This window comes from Carassius carassius, chromosome 14, assembly GCF_963082965.1.
Source record: "Carassius carassius chromosome 14, fCarCar2.1, whole genome shotgun sequence".
In the NCBI taxonomy this organism is placed as follows: domain Eukaryota; kingdom Metazoa; phylum Chordata; class Actinopteri; order Cypriniformes; family Cyprinidae; genus Carassius; species Carassius carassius.
In genome coordinates, this window is record NC_081768.1 from 6020589 (window position 1) to 6045272 (window position 24684).

Below are 24684 nucleotides of genomic sequence, written 5' to 3' on the forward strand. Positions count from 1 at the left end.
TTTAATGAATGTTATTAATACATCTTTCATCCATTTTTCTGTCTATGTGTTCTTTCAGGATGTGAATGACTTCTCCCCGGTCTTCAGACAGGCACTTTATAAAGGGCTGGTGGCTCCAAATGCAGAGAAAGGGACAGTCATCACAACTGTGCTTGCAGAAGATCAGGACCCTCCAGTAAGTACACAAAGCCCAAATGAAATAAACTTTTGTGATCTCTGACTCACTCTTAAATGATATTTTTATATGATTTTAAAATAAATAATAAAACCACAGAATAGTGTTGGGGTTTAAGTGAGGAGTTGTTATGGTTAGGTATTAGAATATTTATGGATTATTTCAAGTTAGATATTTGAAATGCGTCTTAAAAGAAATGTGAGGCTAGTAGTTCAAGTTCAAGGTCAAGTCAGGGCTCTGCAACTTTGGGATGAATAATTGAATTCAATATTGTTTGGGGTCAGTAACATTTTTCAAAAGTACTTTTATCTGCCCAGGATGCATTAAATTGATCAAAAGAGACAGTAAACACATTTATAATGTTATAAAACATTTTAAAGAATTCAAATAAATGCTTTTCTTTTGAACTTTCTATTCATCAAAGAATCCTATTAAGCAAAGCAAACGTTTTCAACATTGATAATAATAATACATGCTTCTATATATATTAGAATAATTTCTAAAAGATCAAGTGACACTGAAGACTGATGCTGGAAATCAGCTTTGACATTACAGGAATAAATTAAATTGTAAAATATATTAACAGAAAACGGTTATTTGAAATTATGATAAAATGTCACAATATTTTGTTTTTCACTTTATTTTTGATCAAATAAATGCAGCCTTTGTGGTCATTAAAAACTTCAAAAAAATGTAAAGAAAATTACATATATTATATATATATACATACATACATACATACATACATACATACATACATATATATATATATATATATATATATATATATATATATATATATATATATATATATATATATATATATATATACAATGATGAATGTTAAAAAGGAAAATATGTATTTTTATTATTATTTAAATGTTTAAATATTAATTAAATTAAATATTAATTAACTTTTTAAAAATCTTTTATTTATAATTTATATGAAATTCTAATAAATGAAGTTGTATTATAAATGAGCATTATTTCTAGTAATTATGTTTATTATAATTAATTAATTATTTTATTAAAAGTTCAAAATAAATGTAAGTTATAAATGTATGTTACAATTTATTTTTAAATCTACATGCTTTTTTAATGTGTTCCAATGTAAACACTAGCAAATGATGGCCCTTGAAAGGATAGGTGTTACATAGGTGAGGTGTTGTTACATAGATAGGTGTTGACTAAAAGTTTGGGAGCATTTGCCTAAGGTTAGCCAGAATTAAGACTAATAAGTATATTAATGCATTTGAATGCATGATTTCGTCCCTGGTCTCTTTTGAATTTGTTCATCTGAAGTCTTTATATAATGTATTGTTTTATTAGTGTGAATGAGAGTTTAGTCTCCCGCTAGCATACCTGTTTACATGTCCCTCCATTAACATGTAGTCTGCTATTGTGGATAATCGGTTTGTTCTCTGCATCTTTATTTGATTGATCTGACAGAGCCGTTTTACGTTTACCATCTGGAGACCGATTTCTTTCTCTCTCTCTCTCTCTCTCTCTCTCTGTATTTCGCTCGCTAGACGACTCCGAAATGATATTACACACAACACCCTAGACATTTTGACACCGTGGTGAATCTGGAAATAATTTTTTTGTGCTTTCATCAGAGAGTGGAAATATTTATTAGGCTTTAGAATGCAGCCCAGCACGCTTCTGCAACTTTTACAGCTGGAGGGAAGCGCAAGGCCATTACAGTATAGCAAAGACAGACATCTCTTATTCCCCTATAAATTACATAAACAAGGTTATTCGCTGCCTGAGGTTTGGTTTATTCAGAGTGGCAGCGCACGCCAGGGGCTGGATATGCGTTGAATGCCTGTAAATGTTTATCATCCACAGACTGTAAAACAAAAAGATGTTTTGTGGGTTTTTGAGTCTGTATATGCAGTGTGAACGTGTTGTTAACAGATTTTATTGTAACTCTAGAACACAAGTGTGAAAGCTTCAAAGACGTCTGAATGTAGTTAGTTTGTAAAAGTAGTTCTAAAGTGTGTTAATTTCTCTGTTACAACTGGCAAACTTCACAAACAGCTTTACAGCCTCACTTTTTTGCATGTGGTCAATTTTGTTTCCGTCACATTCTTCCAAAGGGGGAAAAAAAGCTCACAGCAGGGGTGCCAGTTGTACAGAGGAAGCATTTTCAATTGGTGTTCAGGAATGGCCTTTCCATTAGTGGGTGTTAAAATGCGTGGTTGTCACAGATTTATGAGCGGTACATTCAAGGGAACAGCAGGGGGTCTGGAACCACTTTTTAGCTCACGTCTTATGAGCAACACGCTCATAAAAGTGCATATATTGCACTTATACATTGATTATATACACATTACTGTTTAAAGGTTCGAGGTCTGTAAGATTTGTTTTTAAAAGGCTGCAAGTATTTGATGGATATAAATAATAAATTTTATTTACATTTTAGAATTTTTAATCTCTTCTGTTTCAATAGTTTATTAAAATATTAAAAAGGAATGTAGTCATTATGGCAAAGCTGAATTTCCAACGTAAATTAGATATTGAGTGGAATGTTGGGATTTTTTTTTCTTGGGAGAAAAAAAGACCACAGTGTTATTCTTTACTCACTGAGAATCTTCCTCTCAAATCATTCGCTTCACTATCAGTGCAGACACAAAAGAACCAAAAACAATGGCATCACTGACGTCAAACCTCATGCCACGGCATATCTGAATAAATGTGGATAAGAATAAGCTTTGAGATATTTTCAGTGAATAACGATAAGTGACAAGTCCTGTCACCAGGTGAGAGAGGGCACTGAGTGGTGTTTGAGGTGATTCTGAATCGGGACCCTATCACCAGGGAACAGGAGTGTGTCAGAGAGAGGTGTGTGCTGCTGGGAGTCTCTGACACACAGCTTAACCTGAAGGACAGAGACACAACACTGTCTGACTCTGAAGGGTTTTGAGCTTTTATTTATTCTTTTTTTATTTCAAGAATGCTGACAATTCCAAAAAGACAAAAGAAAAGACAAGTTAAAATCCAAAAATATTTATTTACTTTTTCTAAAATGTGTGTGTGTGTGTGTGTGTGTGTGTGTGTGTGTGTGTGCGCGTGTGTGTGTGTGTGTGTGTGTGTGTGTGTGTGTGTGTGTGTGTGTGTGTGTGTGTGTGTGTGTGCATCTCAGTATTTTCGAAAAATTACGATTTTATATTAAAGGTCATAAGATTACATATATTGCCAGAGTAAAGTAATTAATTGACAAAAAGTTACTTTTTCAGTCAATAAAATACTTGTTTTGTTAGGAGATAAAGGAAGCAAACTGCAAACTCAACTTTGTCTTCTGTGGATTGCAAAAGAAAACATTCTTTAATAATGTACGGCTGATTTTCTCTTCCAATCAATGAGTACTGAAGTTTTCAAGCCTAAAAATCAACACAAAAACACAGAATGGAACTGAACGCAGCTGTTGTTGAAAAACCGAGAAAAAAAATAAAATAATAATAATAATAATAATAATAATATATATATATATATGTTGTATTTCTTTTAATAACATATTTTTAGGCATTGTTTGCCATCATGGATGCTGTGTTTTAGTAGACTGTGTCAAGAATAAAATAGCTGTAAAATGGTTTCTTTTAACCCCAGGATTTGAATTCAAGAACTGTAAAATATTCTTTACCTTTCAAACTTGAATTTAGGACAACTTTCAAAATGTGCTACAAAATAGACAAATATTTAAATGTTTGCCTCCGCTGGCCCTGGCTCATCTGATCCACTGACCTGACCAAAATCCTTATTGTTGAGCCCAGAGCACACATATTTTATTCTCACAAGGTTACACATATACAGATCCCAGCCAAGGTTTCCTAAAAATTATGAGGATGACCTCATTATTATGACTGTCATGCGTCCGTGAATTTCTTGAGGCTGTGTTTTGTGCATGTGTGTGTTTGTGTGGCAAGTTCGTATTTGTTTTGATGTTTGGCAAGAAAGTTTTTTTTTTGATAACCCTGGAAGCCCCACTGAAACACCAGATTCATCATTCTGGTTGTGTTGTGAATCTGAAAATGTGGAGTGGCTCAATCTCTGTCTCTCTCAGGCATGACTGGAATTAAAGTTGGATAATTCTCACTTTTAAAATCCTCTTCTCGTAAGCAGCCTTGAAAGGAAAAGTGTGCTGCAGAAGAAGAGGACAGGAAGTGACCGTCCTCATTAGGGTCCCGCTCAAACACCGATGATTACAGTATGAGCAGCGCTGCGTTTCCAGCCCACGCCGGTGAATGAGATAATGACACTGTATTTATATGCACGGCTGCAAAGGTCACTGGGTAATGAAAGCTCCTCCTATGCCTTTCTACTGGTTGAACCACATGCCTGAGCGTTGACTTCCTTTTATTTGAAAAGATTTAAAGGAATGAGTAATGGACTTCCATCCTTGAAGTGTCACTACAGAGCAGAAGAACCAGTGGCCATTAATCATACCAGCAGAGCAGGAATACAATCACCAGACAGAAATTGAATGTGTCCTGCTAATGTGACTGACTCGCATTTGAGTGTTGACAGTGACACCCGTTGAAAGTGACTCATGAATGTCAAACATTAAACAGTTAACTGATTTAATTCCGTATTAGCAGGAGCAAGGCCTGTCTAATTTGATGGCTTAATCCAGAAGAAATGCTTCCTTATAATTTTATGGATAACTGTAATCTCTAGGGCTTAGTTTCTACAATATTCAGTAATCAATATTATGAATATCATTCTTAAAAAAAAAACAAGCAATTAATTAATTGAAATCATAATCAAAGCTGCATTTATTTGACCAAAAATGCAGTAAATCTTTAGTTTTGTAAAATTAAAACACACACACACACACATATGTATATATATATATATATATATATATATATATATATATATATATAGTAATATTGTCACGCTTGTGTTGTCAGAAGGAAGATGATGACATTGATTAATTAGAAATGTTTCTTAAATTAATATTAGAATTTCAAATTTAAAAAAGAAGAGTTACTTTAAATTATAATAATTTTTCACAATATTAGTGTCTACTGTATTAAATACTGTAAATACAGCATAAGAGATTTCTTAATTATTCCACACTTTCGACTAGTAAGATCTACAGTATGTATAGAATTAGTTTTATTTATTAATATTTTGTTAAATTAATTAACTTAACATTAAATGTCATATATCAATATTTGTAGAACAAATGTAGAAAATTTAAGATTTGATACGAAAGATTATGTGTGTGTGAATACACAAAAAATGAAAGCAGAAGTCAACGTTATTTATTTTATTTCCATATTGATATTTTGTTTAATGAATCAAATTAATTGCATTTTATATCATATATCAATATTTCTAGAAGAAATTTAGAAAATTTAAGATTTTACAAAAAAGATTTAACTAGGCAGCATGTTCTTTTGTTGTTTTTATGTCAGAGACTGTATTTTATAGTTGATGGCGGTTGATTTTGGGTAATAAAATCATGTTTCTATAAAAATGTTTCTTAAGTAGTTAATGTTTTATCAAAACAGTGAATCCCTCAGGGCCGTGTGGCACATTGAATATAGTAATGGTTAAAAGGGTTGCGATGGCCTTTAGCCATGATTGGATTCATAATACAGCATACTTTAATAGTGCATTTAATGATGCTTTTTATCATAACACTGCATCAAGACTACTGTATCTTTTCATATAAAGATAATATCATGAATATTAGCATAAAGTCAGGTTATCTGTGCTTCCAAAGCTTGTGCGGTGTTGTGTTTTAATGAATAGGAATCAGATAACCTCTCTGCTACATTCATTATATGTTTTTGATGTTCTTATTTGGCATAATGGCTGGATTTTACACATGAGAACCAGGACAGCAGCGAGCGATACAGTAATGTCAGGTCACCGGATTTAACTTTATTTTTCCTTAAACGTAGTGGTGTGATCGTCTTAGCAGAGATTAAGGTGGTCGTGTGAGGTAAATCTGTCTGTTTTACTCTTCCTGTTCATGCCGTCTGCCGTCAACCAGACTACAGTGCTGTTTATTTTCATGGCCTGCCACAGAAGTTGTTAAATTATGCATTTCTTCTTTAAATAATGCTTTGAAAAGATGGGCGGTGCCAAAGAAATATGACACGAATAATAACCCATGGAAAAATCTTGACATGGACTTAAAAAAAAACAAACAAAAAAAACTTGATACTAATTTCTTGGCTGTCAGAAATGTAAATGTGATGTTGCTTCTGTCTCTTTCTACTGCAGTATAAATGACTTTGTATGTTTACCTCAGCACAAAGCATCAAACATTTATGACGCAGGCAGTTGGAAGAGCTGTAAAGTATCAGTAGAATGAGCTGCAGCTGATGGATCTCTCTGTAGCTCTACAAAACACGATGCCCGAGAGACCTTAGTTTGAGGAAGTTCAAACCAGCTATTCCAAGAAAAGTCAATCCTTTAAAAGAATAGTCCATTAAAAAATAACAATTCTGTTTTTATTGATTCACCCTCATATCATTCTGAACCTAAAGGAGATATTTTGCAGAATGTCCAAGCTGTTCTTTTCCATATTTTCAACCGTAGGCTGTCAAACTCCAAAAGAAGACCACCTGAAATGCATCAGATAAATCTAAATACATTTTGAATGTAAACAAGATCTGTTCTGCTCACCAAGGCTGCATTTGTTTAATCAAAAATACAGTAATATTGTGAAATATTATTGCAGTTAAAATAGTTTCTATTTTAACACAATTTTAACACAGTTAAAATAGTTTCTATTTTAACATATTTTAGATATCTTAGATATCACCATCTTCATTGTCACATTATCCTTCAGAAATCATTATAATATGCGAATTTGCTCCAAAAAAAAAAAAATCTTACAGTATATCCATGTTGAAAACAGTTGTGCTGTTTTAAAGTTTTTGTTACATTTTTTCAAGATTATTTGATGAATATAAAGTTTTACTGTCATTTTCAATTAATTGAATGTGTCCTTGCTGAATAAAAATATTATACGCCACCAAAAAAAGAAATCTTACTGATTGCCAACTATTGTAGTGATGTGTAATTTCCAGTGAATAATGACTCATTTCAGAGTGTTCCTCACACAAGACATTGAAAAACCTAAATACTCAAAAGGCAAATAAGGGCTTTTATTTGCCTTTTTGGAGCTTGAAAGCCACTGATTTCTGTCTTTTGTTGTGTAGAAAATAGCAGCTTGATTGTTGCAAATGAGTATGATTTTAAGGGCATGGAAAGAATATATAATGAAACCTTTTTTGAAGCAGTGATAATAATATAAGTCTGAAATTATCTAATAATCTGATGCATAGAATTAAATACAATAATACACCATCTTTGGTCCTTTAAGCTTAAGTAGATGTGCTATAGGGATGTGTTGATACTAACCGTGTTCCTCCCTCAGGGTATGCCTGCCAGTAAAGTGCGCTACAGAGTGGATCAGGATCTGTCTCCGTACAGTGGAAGCATCTTTGATGTGGAGACTGACACAGGACGAGTTATCACCAAAGTCAACCTGAACGAGCAGCCCAATGCTGTCTTCAGGGTGAGTCTAAGCCATCAGGCCCTCCGTCTGCTGTTATACACTTCACTTGTGCTAGTTAAGCTCAAAACCAGCAGAGTTAAAGTTTGTTTTAATTCACCACTGTTTGTAAAAGGAAAGCAGTATGGAGAATGAAATGACTTGGATGCATCTGATTTTTGTACATGCTAAAATTGACTAAGTTGTCAAACCTGTAGACTTTTATGCTTATACTTTAAGATTCATTAGGCTTTCATTTGATATCAAGAACTAAAAATGACTAATAGCTATTATACGATTTTAACAATATACTGTTGTTAATGTTTAATTAATGTTCATTTATAATACATTATAGATTTCAAGAATACATTATTTAATGTATTATGAATTAACTCAAGCTAGCAATGAACAACAGGATATTTTTTTAACTTACATTAACCTAAATTGGTAAATGTTGTATAAGTATTGTTCATTTTAAATTTACAAAAAGGTTAGGTTTAATCTTTACCAAAATTATATTTAATTATAACCTTTTTGTGAAGTTTAATGCATTTATGTTCACATTGAAATCCAAGGTTTTGCTGAGCTGAAGTCAGGTTAAGATTTCTCCTTCTAATGTTTTAAAGGCCAATTCACACTGCACCAACAGACGCAGACTAACAGCAACAGACAGGTTTGTTGGGTTTTGTCGGATCAGTGTGTTAACCCTGTCAGCATCTGTTGCTGTTCTTCATTTGTTTTCACTGATTGAACATGTCGAATCTCCGTTTGTCAAGTCTTGGAATGTCTGTGAAGTGGCAGACTATAATCGGTTGGCCGTCTGTTGGTGCAGTGTGAATTGGCTTTAAAGGGTTAGTTCAACCAAAAATGAAAATTATGTCATTAAATACTCACGCTAGTGTTGTTCCAGACCCATAAGACCTTCGTTCAATGCTCTCTGAGTCTCGTGGGCTTTAGTCCAAGTGCGGTGACACCTCTGGACAAAGGCGTGAACGGAGGGGACCGCGACTTCGGATTCCAGACTGGGAAAAATGGGTGGCTGGTATCCTACACTACACTCAAACGGAGATAGGCCCGTAGCTGATATAGGTAATGTATTGTGGGCGTACTCCACCATCGACAGTTGTTGGCTCCAGGAGGAAGGATTCTTGGAGACCAAACATCGCAACACCCTTTCCAAATCTTGATTGGCTCTCTCGGTTTGACCATTGCTCTGGAGATGAAACCCTGAGGACAGACTTACAGTTGCTCCCAGTAATCTACAGAATTCACGCCAAAATTTGGACAGAAATTGGGGTCCCCTGACGGAAACCACGTCTGTCGGGAGGCCATGTAAACGAAAGACGTGATCTATGACGGTCAACACTGTCTCCTTGGCTGAGGGTAATTTGGGCAAGGGAATAAAGTGGGCCGCCTTCGAGAACCGGTCCACCACGGTCAAAACTACCGTGTTGCCCTGGGAGGGCGGGAGGGCGGTAATAAAATCTAGTGCAATATGAGACCAGGGTCTCAAAGGGACCGGCATCGGTTGAAGTAACCCATCAGGGGGTCGATTGGAAGTCTTACCAGTGGCACAAACCGAGCAAGCCAAAACAAAACTGTGAATGTCGCGAGCCATAAGTGGCCACCAGAATCGTTGCTTGACCAAAAATTTAGTACGGTTAACTCCTGGATGACAAGCCACATTAGAACAATGCCCCAAATGAATGACGTTGGACCGTAATCCCTCCGGCACAAATAATCGATTCATGGGCACAAGGGCGGAGGCGTCACCCCTTCTAAGGCCATCTTGACCTTCGATTCGACCTCCCATGTGAGTGTGGAGACCACTAATGTCTCAGGTAAAATACACTCGGGAGTAGAGGGGCGTTCGGAACGGTCAAAAATGCGCGACAAAGAATCGGGGTTGATGTTCTTGGAACCCGGGCGGTACGAGAGAGTAAAATCAAAACGTCCGAAAAAAAGTGCCCACCGAGCCTGCCTGTTCAACCTTTTGGCTGTACTAATGTATTCTAAATTCTTGTGGTCGGTCCATACTATAAAAGGAACCCCCGAGCCTTCTAACCAGTGGTGCCATTCTTCAAATGCCATCTTGACTGCCAACAATTCTCGGTTATCAATATCATAATTACGTTCGGCAGGGGATAATCGATATGAAAAAAAGCGCAAGGGTGCATCTTGTCATCTGAGGGAGAACGTTGGGATAACACCGCACCTACCGCCACCTCCAACGCATCGACCTCCACCACAAACTGACGTGATGGATCAGGGGTGATTAAAGGAGCATTTCACCCGTGGGAACATTGATCTTCATTGAAAGTGGGTCATATATGTAGTCGAAATCTATTAAAATTTTCGAAATTTGGTGCCTTTTTGACCGAGTTATTACAGAAAGTAACTTTAGAGCTCATTTGTATGGAAAACCACAACTCCCACAATGCAACACATTTGCACAGCTCCACAAGCCACTCCCACTCCCAAGACATTGAGGACACAGTTAGCGATGTATGGTATTTACATGCCACAGTAGTAAACAATGCCACAGTAAGCTTTTTGTGCATTAAAAACGGTACTTGCACAAACAGTTTACAGTTGACGTTACGTAACTTATTAACCGGGAATCATTTCGTGATAATAATTCTTGAAGAAATTGTGTACATTTCACGAAATAAATAATAATTAAAATTGAAACACTTACTTTACAGTTAGACGTCCATTTGTCCCTGCAGGCTTCGGCTGGCGTTTCCAGTTTACCTTCGGAATTCTGAAATATGTCTCCAGGACGCCTCTGTCCATATGCGGGGCGAAACTAGGATGGTTCACAACGCAAACATCCGTGTCCTTGTCTGCCTCAGACATTTCTTCGAGGAGAAATTGGCATCTTTCAAATTCTTGGCAGCAGACAGACTCTAGCTCTGTGTCCGAAGGCGCACAACGAGAGCACAGGCACCACCAGTCCGCACCAGCTCAATCACGCCCGGGCTCCTCTGACGCGACAGGCAGGTCTCCGGCCTCGGCTGCAGCCGCCGCCTCCTGTTCCTCCATCAGCCTCAGCTGCTCTGCGCTATAATGTGGCTCGTATAGATAGCCACGAACATCTGTTTCGAGCAACAGACTTTGAAAATCCAATCTTCCATATCATGAGTTGTTCCTCCAGCCATTCTCGTAAATCTGACTCCATAAGCGCTTGTTAGCTTAGCTACATAGCTTCCAAATAAGATGGCGGATTTTCATTTTCGTTTCTGTAAGTTTAGTCCCACCCACTGATCTGTAATAGGCCTGTACGGTGAGTGGGTCCCACCCCCTGGAATAATAATAAGCTAGTGTCTGTAGTCTCTACACTTTTCAATGAATTTTGACTTCCTGCTTATTATGACGCAAAATGATGATTTTTACGTCATAATAAGCAGGAAGTAAAACACTTAAATCCTTATTTCTCCCATCTCAGGGAAAAATAAAGGAAAAATACATGATCATTATAATATATGACTGGGTTTCTAACAATACAAAGCTAAATGCAAATGGGAGAAGTGATCCTTTAAGATAGGGGCCGATACGAAGCAGCCCTTAAGTTTGGCAAACACAGCCTCGGCTGTGTCTGACCACCTGAACGTAGTTTTGGGGGAGGGTCAAGGCAGTCAGAGGTGCTAGTTGACTGAAGTTGCGAATAAAACGCTGGTAGAAGTTGGCGAACCCCAGAAACCTCTGTAGGGCCTTACGGGAATCTGGACTTGGCCACTCTACCACAGCCTTAACTTTCTCAGGATCCATGCGTATTCCCTCAGTCGACACGATATACCCAAGAAACGGAACAGACTGTGCATGAAAAGCGCATTTCTCCGCCTTGACAAAAAGCCCATTCTCTAGCAAGCTCTGAAGCACTCGTCGAGCGTGCTGCACGTGTTCCTGAATAGAAGACGAAAAAATCCATATGTCGTCCAGGTAGACATATATGAATTGATCGATCCTATCTCGCATCACGTCGTTGACGAATGCCTGGAAGACCACTAGGGAGTTGGACAGCCTGAAGGGCATGACCAAGTATTCAAAGTGCCCCCTGGGGGTGTTAAAAGCGGTCTTTCATTCATCCCCCTCCCTAATACGGACCAAATGATAAGCATTACGTAAGTCCAATTTTGTGAAGATCGACGCTCCCTGCAACCTCTCGAAGGCTGAAGACATCAACGGCAAAGGGTATGTATTCTTTATCGTGATGTTGTTCAGTCCCCGGTAATCAATACAAGGTCGCAGCGACCCGTCTTCTGCAGCTTCCTAGCCGCCTCTCTCCCGACGATGGCCCGATCGAAAACTCGCTTCATCTCGGCGGCGAGTGTCTGGAATGAGGCACAGCATGGATCTTGATTCTCCCACACTGCCGTTCCCCATAATGCCGCCCTCCCAGTGTGAAGTGTCAACATGAACGCCACCTTGGCTTGTTCGTTGGAGAAGGTCCTGGGTTGAAGAGAGAAGTGCATAGAGCATTGTGTTAGGAAAACTCTACAGAAATTAGGCTCACGAGAGTAGGTTTCCGGAACTGGAAGGCATGTTTCTGGCTGGGAGGGGGTCTCCGATGGTGTGGGAGGAACGGACGGTGTGAGCGGCGCAGTGGGGGCTCGCAGAAGCTGTAATTGCTGGGTGAGCTCTCACACCTGCGCCACCAAAGCCTGGACAGCGCGACCAGTGTCGTTAAGATTCCGTTCCTGGGAGTCCATCCTTCGAGCACTGGCGCTGAGGAACTCTTCCAATGCCTATGATGGGTTACTCGCTGCTTCCATGGGGGGTCAGATCGTTCTGTCACGATCGCATAAAGGACAGGAAGCAAGTTGCAAGTAAACAATCCTTTATTTGAGAAATATGGTCAGGCTGGGTTGATGGTGGGTGACGCAGGGACCTCGATGGCAGCACGGACTGGTGAGAAGGTGATTGAGTGCGCAGGTATGTGATGATAAGGGACCCGTGAGATGACTGGTAATCCACAACGACCGAACAGGAACAAGACACAAGGAGTAGCTGAGCAGATGGGACACAGACAAGAATCACGGAGGACCTCAAACAACGATCTGACAAACAAGAGACGAAAGACAGGGCATTAAGTAGGCTGGTGGAATGAGCTGCAGCTGCCATTTACACCCACATGAAACAATCAACATGACGTAACATGAGACGAGCAGGAAACAGTGCATTCGTGAACCGTGACAGTTACGAAGCTATGAGAATACTTTTTGCGCAAAGAAAACAAAAATGACAACTTAATATCACACTTTCGTCTCTACTACATGGACTACTTTGTCGAGCATCTTGGTATTTTTCTGGACCTTGAACATGATAGTTCCCTAACTATCTATGAGTAGGTCAGAGAGCCTTCAGATTTCATCAAAAATATCTTAATTTAAAGATCTTATGGGTTTGGAACAACACGAGGGTAAGTAATTAATGACAGAATTATCATTTTTGGGTGAACTATCCCTGTAAGATCGTCATAAATGGAAATGGTTTGTCAGATGGAGACCAATAAATAACCAGCATACATCTCATGTAATGTGCCCAAAAATGCATATGCATGCCTGGTAAGCAACAGATGTAGCGGTTTATGTCATAAAGTTCTATTCATAATCATAAGAGAAGAACTGTTGTTAACTAAAACAGCATATTGTGCTACTACTTGATAGAAAAGCTCAAAACAAACTTGAAAAACTAACCAGAGAGGTTTACTTCAGAGTTGGTAACTTATTAAACAAAGGGGAGAACATTAGTTGTACGCTTTAGTTACTGTCTCCTCTGCTATGACCTAAATCAATATATGAATACACTGTTAACTGAGCTCAAATCAATTTACCTTTGAGCAAATGTTGTTTTTTTCTGTGTTTGAGAATGATGGCTTACATGTCATTTAAACCAATAACATTCACTTCTTAGATTTATTTTTAAGACTTACTTAGGAAGGGGAAAATGCAGTATGTGTCCTTTGCATATACTTTGTACTGCTTTTGAGTACCTGAGCAAAAAATTCAATGTGTTTGTCTGTCTGTAAAATAATATTCATATTTACAACAAAAAACAGTTCAGTGACAAATAATGATGTTCTAGATTGTGGAAATTTCCGCCAGTTAATTTTGAATTCATATTGGTTTCAAACATCGTTTTCAGCTTTTTGAGACATAAAATGGATTAAATGGATTTTAGAAATGTCTAGTGGTTTAACCACCAAGTTAAAAGTAATGACATATTTTCCTTTTACCTTGAATACAAATGAGTGTAAAAAGTTTTCAAAGAATATATATATTTTTCAAATACCATGAATTTTTAAATGAGTATCTGTAAGTTTTCTTGCATTTACATTTAAGAAATTGTTTACCATTTCATGAAAAAGATCAAATATATTATTTAAAAAGAAAATCTTGGCTGTACGACTTTAGAAATGATGTGACAGACAAAATTTGATTAAATTCAAATTCAGATGTCATGTGAACTGCATTTTTAATGTATTTTTCATGATCTCTTCTCGTAGCTTGTGGTCATCGCCTATGATGATGGAGAGCCGGTGAAGATGAACAGAACTACAGTGGAAATCACTGTGCTTCAGCCCTCCAGGATTCCCATCTTTACAGAGGAGGAGTACAGGTGGGTCCCGCTTTCTGTAGAGAGCAAGAGAACAGACATTTACTTATTTATGACATGTTCTCTTTGTGCTCTGTGAGTTAGAATTAGTTTAGCACATATTCCCCGCAGACTGATTCAGAATCTCTGCATGAGTAATGAGTGTTATCTGTGAATATGTGACTAGAAGCGCTGGGAGGTTGACTCGAGCTGTTCTAAAGCACTCAAACACTGTTGTTTCCAAAAGGGCACGTCTGCAGCTCGTCATTGTGTATCAGTGCGGACATTGAAGCTTATAGCGTGTTAGGAGTTTAAAGTTTAATGATAGATAAGTGATTTGTTTTCGTGATTTGTTTTCGATTTTGATTAATGAAGCCACAAAGGCTTATGACACTAATAAGGAGCACAATGAATTTATAATATTTTTAATTGCTGTGTAGGTTAAAACCCGCAGAAACATTTTTCCATTTGAAACCTTGTGTCATGTTCAACTCACAAGATGTTCAACCATTTTTTTGCCAGCTTCTCCCAGAGCTTTTATCGAATATTCTACTTCTTTGAGAATGGTCATCCTCAGTTTATATATATTCACTAAATTTTCACATGGTTGGATGTAGCCATTTTTTATTTTGACTTTTTCATTCGATTGTCTACATTGGTTCAGGTAGTGACCAAGTCATTTTATTTTTTATTTAACCAAAGTGTTTGTATGTAATACATCAATGGATTCGACCACGAAGACTGCATGTAGGAAGTGTGCATCTGAACATTTTGGAATATTTTTTTTTCTCCACTACTTTTCAATGTTTTATCCTTTTTTTATGGAAATTGTACATTTTTAATCACATAAATGAACATAAATGAACTTAATATTTTATTTTATTTTATTATCCTATTTCCCAGCTGCTAAATGTGGACTATTAGGCATTAGGTGTTAGAAACATTAACTTGAATACATTTCTGAAAAGCTGCTTTGACTGTGATATGATGTGCAAATAAAATTGTCTTTTGACTTGACAATTTACTGCTTAGAACACATTGTGTTTGGCTCACTGTACCTGGGACAGCAAGATCTTTTTCTCTGTCTGCATATTTTCACCATAAGCTAAAACAGCATATGCACAAGCTAGTCCTGCTCTTTCCCTGCTGCTCACTTTCTATACCTTTCATTCCTTTATTCCATTTCTCTCACTGTCATTGTTTTTCTCCTTTCATTCTTTCTGTAAAAACATCCAGGAGAAAGAGAGTTTTGTTCTTCTGGTCAGAGAGAATATATGATTTTATTTTGTACTTTCTCTTTTTCATGCAGAAAAAAAAAAAACTTTTGACTCTTACAATATAATGGCAAATAGGCAAAATAAAACTTCAACCAGAAAAACAACCCTTCTGCTGGAAATATAGTGAAGAAGCTGTAAATTATTCCCTACAGTGTGTAATTTTAAAGACGATGTAAAACAAAACAAAAAAGTATTTAGACCCCTAAAAATGGGCCTTTTATATGTATTCAGGCTTTTCATGCAGCACTTTATAGCAGCGACTTTGTCAGCGATTGCAGCATTGAGTTGTCTTGTTTCTTCTAGCAGACATGCCAGTGGGATTTGAGCTGTTTCTCTCTCTGATTGAATGTGGACTGTCTGTCATTATTGATGGTGTCCAGCTTAAAGCTGTGGTAGGACCGTTCAAGTACTGTCAGGAATCTGTCCCGAAGCACTGAGGTGGCTGTTTTCTCCTGTATATCACTGATTCTTCAATATGGTTTGGGGGATTGCTTGTAGGTATAGTGGCATTGACAACAATGGAGGTACAGTAGCTGTGCTTCTGCAGCCCCAGAATGATTTGTCTTATTAGTCTTATTTATAGCCTATGACAACATAAGTAGGTAGGACACCAGGGCTCTGAACCAGTTCAAGGAAGGAACGGAATTTTGACAAGAACAGAACAAGAAACAGAAACAAAATAAAATTTTATATTTTCAAACAGAATCGAAAATTTGAAATGGCCATTAACCGATTCATAACGTTAATTTATAATTCCATTTAATATTTAAAATTTTCTGTCAACCAATAATGATTTCCAGTAGTACAGTGTGACGAGTGGGGCGGGGCCGAGAGCCGTGGGAACGGGGCCCCAGCTAACAAAAAAAGGTCCCCAGGACGTCCCCTAAATGGCCTCTGCGAACGTCCCCCGGACGTCAGAGTGTAGGGTCCGCTTGACGTTGAGCGGACATTCGCGAAGACATCCCCCAGACGTTCACGAGGACATGCCCGCATGTCTCTGGTTGTCAGCTGTGGTTAGTCGATGGCATTTCTTCCCATTGTCTTCTAACCTAAAACAACAAAATGAACACATTCAGTAGTGTTATGACTTTACATGTCTAGGACTATCGTTTATCCATTGACAAAAGATTTGTAAAGACTGTTGACAGTTTGGATTTAGACCAAGCGGTCCGGAATTTAGCGGACATATGCCTTTTTGCCACATATAGGTGTCTCAGTGTGTATTTATACCATATGGAAATTAAATATTTAAGTTTAATATCAGCCAGTATTATATACGTTTAATCATTTCAGCTTTACAAGCTAACGTTAGCTTAGAAAGTGTTCACATAGCCTAACCTCAGCAGCCGCATGGGACAACTTCAGCAAAGGTTTAAAAAGGTAAACTTCATCAAATGTAAGCATTAGGAGATAAACAGTAGTTACGGTAGCTATAATGTCTAATAATATAAAAGAATAAATACCTTTTTTGACCAAACAAAAGCGAAAACTCAAGGCCGTGTCGGAGGAAATCACCTGATGACCGTTAACTGTCATTAGCGGCTGAGCGTTGCCATGTATACATGCCGTGTACCTTTTTTATACAGTCTATGCGCGTGCCCTAAAGTGACGTCATTCGGTCATGTGCTCATTTGATCGACAGCTGCTTGGATCCTATCTCCAGTGTGACTATATTACTTTTTTATTAGAGCTCTATGTAGTATAGCAATCTTAAATACAATAACTAAAATAATTTATTTCCTAAATAACTTTTCTTGTCGGCTTACCAACAGTTTATACAATACAAGTTTATTTATATAGCACAAATAAACAGTTTAATACGTAAATTAAAATAATTAATTTATTTGTCTTACCTGTGTTATTTTTCACTTTCTTTTCTTCATGTTTTCCTTGGCATCCACTCTATAACATTGTAGTAGAGCTCCTGGGATGCAAACATATTTTCTTCATTTATGCATAAACCTAATTGTAGCTATGTTCAATTATATTATTGAAAGGCATCATGATTTTGATGTTTAAATGCTAAAAACAGACTCCTGATTTAATGGCCTTTTTTCATTGCAGAAGTTACTCCTATTTTCTTTTTCCAGAAAGGAAAATTATTAATTTAACATTAACCTTATTTTACAATGAATTAAAATCTATATAGTAAAGAAAAAATAATAATATCAATCAGCAAATCAAAAAAATTTTTTTTTTGCAATCTGTTATTATTACAGTTTTGTTTTAGGCAAAAAATCCAATATGAGTTTATATTAGTTTGATTTTGTCAACTATCTTTGTCTGAGTTGCAAGGTGTCAGGTCCAGTGTTGGGAAGGTTACTTTGGAAATGTTATAGGTTACAGATTACAAATTACCTTATTTAAAATGTAATATGTAGTGTCACTGTTTCAAGTGACTTTAAGTAATGTAACTGATTACATTTGATTACTTTTTGATTACTTTTCTAAATTTCTATTGTTTTCAAATTTTGATTATTTTGAATCATTTAAAGCAGGCAGGGTTAATGTTACAGTGGTACTCAACACTGATAACTCTCAGATTTCAGAATCCTTCTTCACTTGAATTAAGACTATAATTTAATTGTAAAGTACAACCACCTCAAAATAGGACTTTAGCAGCTCTTTTTACTTTGCAATATTTTTTAGGTTAAAGACAGATTTAAAATCATAAGATATAGTTTAATAGCTATGATACTGTTTTTGAAATCAAATCTTTGCATAGCTATGACAGGAAACATTGGCATCTAACAATGCTTTGGAAAAAAGGCAGTTAATCTAAAAATAAAATAAAATAAAATAAAATAAAATAAAATAAAATAAAATAAAATAAATAATCATTTACATAAACCAAAATAGGAAATAAAACAGTTATGGAATAAGCATGTGTCATATTCTGTGTCTTCAACTCCAGAAACATTGGTGTCTCATATTTTAAATATGTATATGTGTGAAAATATAAAAATGTAACTCCCTTTGTAATCATTAACAATATCATAATTAACTGTAATTTAATTACAGTTTACATTACATTAACAGATTGCAGCTACATTTATTTTGCAATTAAATTACGTAATTTAGTTACATGTTACTAGTTACTGCCCAACACTGGTCAGGTCTGATGATAAAAGATAAAGGACTGAATTTACAAGTGTTGGAATGGAAATGGCAGATGAGGGACGAAACAGGGATGTTCACAAACTGTCTCAGACGAATGTCCTCCGAACGTCTGCCAGCGAACGTCAAAAAGCGGACCAAATAATTTATTTAAATGAATCTATATGCACAAAGACAATACGACTTTTTGTCCCCTTTTGTTTTAAAGCTTGATGAAGAGAGCGCAAATTGCTGCAGCTGCGAGGAGGACAGTGATGCACGCGTACAGGAGTGATTGACAGTTTGCGGCACTGTGTACAAAAAATAAGTTTAAGCTCATTAGCGTTAGCGTTACAGAAAGGTCTGATTTATGCACTGTTACAACAGTCATTGTTTTTTTTCTTTCTTTTTACAATGACATTTGAGTTCATGATTTTAATGTTGTTGTTTCTTGTGGCAGACTAAAGAGTAATGACTGACGGTTTATCTTTGAATAAAAATGTGTTTAGTTAAGGTTTGAAATTCATTATCTTTTATTATAGACTACGAAATCTAATATCATAAGATCATCTAATATCATTATTTATGTTCAGTAGCTCTTTCTAGCTCAAGCAAATCCACAAACTAATAAAAGGATTTATTTTTTTTTATAAGGTCGTCTGTTGACTGCTGTATATAAAACTCAAACTTCAATATAGTTGTTGTTCCCTCAGGGGATGAGGGGAGTCATCAAAAAAAAACAAAAAAAAAACTAAAAAGCTTTCTGACCCTGCATAGACAGCAATTTGTGTTCTGAAGATAAACGAAGGTCTTACAGGTTTTTCATTTTTTGGGTGACTTATCCCTTTAAGGAACTGCTTGATAATAAGAAGAAATCACCAGATCAGCTTATTAGAATGATATCTGAATGATCATGTGACACTGACGACTAATGATGCTGAAAATTAAGCTGTGCCATCATGGGAATAAATTACATTTTAAATATATTAAAAATGAAATCAGGTGCTTGAAAAATTTATGTAAGTACAAATACTTTGGTGAGCATAAGAGACTTAAGCGTGTAAATGAATAATTAATCAAATGCATAAATAAATAAATGTTTATGTGCCAAAATGACCTTCCTTGTCTCTAGTTTAATGGGTAGTTTACATGTGTACGTTTTTTATCAACTCCCAATTATTTTGCACTATACTAGAGAACAATGATTTCAATGTTCATAATCTGTACAGAAGTTCCTCAGCTCCATGTCTTCCTTGTAGATCTGTCATTCACTGTGAATTGTGGGATTTCTATCAGTGTGTGTGCTGAAGCATGTCCAGTCAAGTGAATTTTTAGTGAAGGACAAGAGCTCTTCAGATGTAGCAGGAAGCAACTGAACTCAATTTGTTTCATAGTCAGGGGTCCTCGCACTTCATTTAAAGAGCATGTGATTTAGTCTTTTATCATTTGGTGAATTAAGTAGTTTAGTTACAGAAGGTGAAATATCCAGTTACAGCATGCCACAGTTTTCAGTACAGTGTTTTCTGGTTGCCAGTGTTGGGTGTAACACATTACAAAGTAACTGTAATAATATTACTTTTTCAGTAACTGGTAGTGTAAGGCATTACTCGTCTGAAAATGGTAATATTATTACAGTTTTCCCGAGCTAGTTACTTGCGTTACATTTGCCAGTAGCACCTTTATCACACACAAGGCACACAACACAGAGAACAGAAGGGAAGGGGAGGAGGGCGTGAATGGAACAGTGATTGGTCTGGGTTTGGCACGAGGTATCATTTACCATCACCGATTGGTCGACACCCGGCAGCCAGCAGCAGAGCGGCACCCTCAAAGACAGATGGGGAAAAATTGAAGCGTCAACAACGGCAAGCTCTTTTTCAGAGGAAGGTTCCCAGCAACAGAAAGCTAGTTTCGAGGGGTGGAGATTCAGTAATTATTTTGAATGTGTTCAACGGAAGGAAAATAACTTGACGGTGAAGTGCACACTCTGCCCGGGGAGAAAGCTGCAGTGTTTGTTAAACATTGAGGAAGTTAATATATGTTTGGACTTGTTATAAATTGACAATCAAATTTATTGATTGTTTGCACCAGACGGTGTTTGTTAAAGATTGAGGAAGTTAATACTTGTTTACTTGCTTGCACAAGTACAGTTGTTTGTAGTTATTTGTGCTAGACAGTGCCAGTCTGTTGTTGGCGTAATAAAGACCCTAAAGAACACTCCTCCTTTGTATGTTCTGATGCATCTCAGGCAATTATAGAGTAATTAAGAAAAAAAAAATGTAACTTGTAGTATAACTAGTAATATAACTAGTTACTTTCTCCAGGGAGTAATAAAGTAAAGTAAGGCATTATTATTTTTGAGAGTAGGCTAATATGTTATATGTAATATATTACTTTTTTGAGTAACTAGCCCCAACACTGCTGGTTGCCCTTAGCAAATTTCACTTACATGTTGTGTATGTTTGAGAATATGATCTCTCTGAAGCATTGCCTTAATTTCAGAGCCCTACTGATGTATCTCACAGCAGCAGTTTCCATAGCGATTATGGATAAAAAGTCAGTCTATTTTAGACTTGAGCAATTGGCCATTCATCGGTAAGATTGATACATCACAGCTGGCTTCTGAAATGAACTAAACTCCTGTGCTCGATCGGACCAGTGTGCTAGTCTCATTAGCATTGCTACATATATAGCCAAATGATTTTAAACCATTCATTTGTCTGTGTAAATTAATAATAAATGAACTAACAATATTATGGAAGGCATTTTCTGCCAAATTTAAATAAATAAATGAAATGATTAAAATTAAAATTAAAACCAGATTAACGATTTCATTACAGAAAACTACGCAAAATATGTGACAAAATTGAGAATGAAATTAAATGATTTCATTTTCACGGTGACATACCTGTCAAATTGAAAAATAAAATGCAATTGGTGATTTCACATTTCATTTTCAATACAGTCTCGAGGCAAGACTGCCAACATTAAAATGAAAAGCAAACGTGAAAAAGAAACTACACATACAGTTTTTACAAAGCTCTTTATTAACGCTCACGCGATAATAGTGACACAATTCAAATTTAAATGTAAATTTTACTTGTCATTTTAATTCCTCTTTTATTTCACTTTTCATTTTCAAAGACAACCTGCATGCAAATTATATGTTAATGAGTGGGTGTGGCTTATTCAAGTAACGGCGCTAGAGACAATCGTCGAAGTCTCGTGTGCATGAGTTGAATGGTGGTTGAAACAATGTGTGAAACGACATTAAAATGTGAATATATTGTAATCGAGACATGGCGAATCTGTTAGTGAGCTTTTGCGGGAAGCTGCTGCAGCATTAGAACGTGGAAGAAACAACCAGCCTGACCAGCATGCGTCAAACCCCCGACCCACTGCAGTTCCTCGGCCTGAGCCTCCACGAGACTCCCCGGAAAATCTGCTGTCTGCTGAGTTTGTGACGGCTGCAAAATGTCCAAGTGTATCCAAGATTAGGGCTGCTCCGATCACGATCGGCCGATTATTAATGCGCATCTCGTCAGTAAAGCCGGTTCTCTAATCAGCGGTTAATTCCATCAGGTGCATGATTTCACATAGAGCAGCTGTTACCACACAGAGCCATTGTTAACTGAGAAGATGCGCTAATAAACGCTGAAAATGAACGTGGATTTGTGCATCTTCTCAGTTAACAACGGCTCTGTGTAGTAACAGCTGCTCTATGTGAAATCACGCACCTGATGGAATTAACCGCTGATTAGAGAACCGGCTTTACTGATGAGATGCGCATAACGATTGGCCGATCGTGATCGGAGCACCCCTATCCAAGATAGATTCAACTCATAGCAAAATGAAGTCATTATCATCCGAAATGTTTGCTAGCTGGTTTAATTCTGCTGCTATACTGGCCATAACCGCCATTATAGCTCCTCCACGTAACAACGTAATTGAGCCACACCCACTCATTAACATATCATTTGCATGCAGGTTGTCTTTGAAAATGAAAACGAAAATGAAAACAGTGAAATAAAAGAGGAATTAAAATGACAAGTAAAATTTACATTTAAATTTGAATTGTGTCACTATTATTGCGTGAGCGGTAATAAAGAGCTTTGTAAAAACTGTATGTGTAGTTTCTTTTTCACATTTGGCTTTTCATTTTAATATTGGCAGTCTTGCCTCGAGACTGTATTGAAAATGAAATGTGAAATCACCAATTGCATTTTATTTTTCAATTTGACAGGTATGTCACCGTGAAAATGAAATCATTTAATTTCATTCTCAATTTTGTCACATATTTTGCGTACAGTTTTCTGTAATGAAATTGTTAATCTGGTTTTAATTTTAATTTTAATCATTTCATTTATTTATTTAAATTTGGCAGAAAATGCCTTCCATACAATATGTGTATGCAGTTTGATATGTAAAATAAGCATATTTTAGTTGAATAAGAGCACAGCATGGTGCATGTGCAGCAGGTCAACAAAAGAAACAAGTACTTCAAAAGTGACAGTCATTTATTTTACATTGTTAAAAAACTTTAAAATTTGACTTTAAGGAATTCTGAAAACGTATTTCAGATTTTACGAACAGATATTAAACTTCACAACTGTTTTTATCATCGATAATAATAAGGAATGTTTCTTGAGCACAAAATCAGCATATTGGAATGATTTCTGAACGATCGTGTGACAATAACAAGACTGAAAATTCAGCTATGCCATCACAGGAATAATATAAATTAAAATGCCATTTTACATATTATATTATTATTATAAATACAATATTACTGTTTGTACTGTGTTTTTGATCAAATAATTGCAAAAAAAAAACTATTATTAATTGAGTGACCTACCTAATAATAAAAATATTCATTTTTATATTTATTTTTGTGTAATAATAATAAATTGTTATTATTATTATTGTTGTAATTTAATAAAAAAAAGGCAAATAAATAGAATTTCTTTGCTACTGCACTTTGTAAATTTTAAATCCCTAAATATATCTTCAAATATCTGTCCTTACTTTCTTCTTTTTATTATTCATGGTAATTCAGCAAACCAAGTTTCTGGACACAAAATAAATGTGTTTCCATGGTTGTGATTTCATAACAAGCAGCTTTAGATATTTTTGGATATGAAACTTTTCTTGTTTTCTAATTAGCTTTTTTAATGATTTTTTTTCTACTTTTCTTGCGTTCTCCAAAAAATAGAGGTTTTGTAAGAAATGCAGATAATAAAGTTGTATTCTGTCTCTTTCCAGCGGTGGGATTTGAGTTTTTCAGCCCATTCAAGTGTAATGTTATGCAGTCTGAAGTCCATTCTGAGAGGGCTTGGTGTTTAAAGCTGGCTGTGTGTTGACTGAAGCAGTGGGCCAGAGAGAACACTTCACAGGAAGCTCTAATGGCGTGAGCTATAGACAGCGTGCAGCGTTTCTCTGTAGACCTCATTAGGCTGTGGACTGCAGCTGAAACACTCTGGAGATCTGATTACAGCACACCGGATTAAAACGGGTTAAATGACGACTTATGAAGCTCTCACACAAACATTTTGTTTTAACAATGAGCGAAAAGTACTATTTTTGGATGGCTGTAGCTCTGTCATGTATTGTTTGTCAAATTTAGTATTTCTGCTGCTTGACGTTTATAACTAGAGACAGATTTGATCATTACTCTGGAAATATTCACCCTACATTTTTCATCACGGTCGGCTCGGATCTGTCGGGAATATTATAGGGATTGCAATACAAGGTGTCTTGCGGTATGAGTATTTCAACATGCAAACCCATTTTTTAAAGATTTCTGTCCTTAGTATGTTGTTGAATAACATCTCTGAGGACAAGTTCATATATTCTTAAGGTCTTGTTTACCAACATGCACACAAGTGCATACTGCAGGGAAGTTGTCTTCTGTTGTCACGGCTTGTCATCATCATTGTGTGCTTTGCCCAGGGCCTCTGTCGCATCGACACCTCTACACTTTCAAACACAATAGATGAGCCTCGCAAAACCTGTCAAGAACA

The 24684-nt window shown here is 36.4% G+C and overlaps 1 protein-coding gene across 1 annotated transcript in view; it reads left to right on the plus strand.

The window, feature by feature from the left end:
* pcdh15a (protocadherin-related 15a) overlaps positions 1-24684 on the plus strand; it is a 164407-nt gene that overhangs the window by 114255 nt on the left and 25468 nt on the right. Inside the window, exons 22-24 of the mRNA XM_059565825.1 lie at positions 59-175; positions 7578-7718; positions 14203-14315. Coding sequence (XP_059421808.1) covers positions 59-175; positions 7578-7718; positions 14203-14315 — 371 coding nt within the window. The remainder of the gene's footprint in view (positions 1-58; positions 176-7577; positions 7719-14202; positions 14316-24684) is intronic.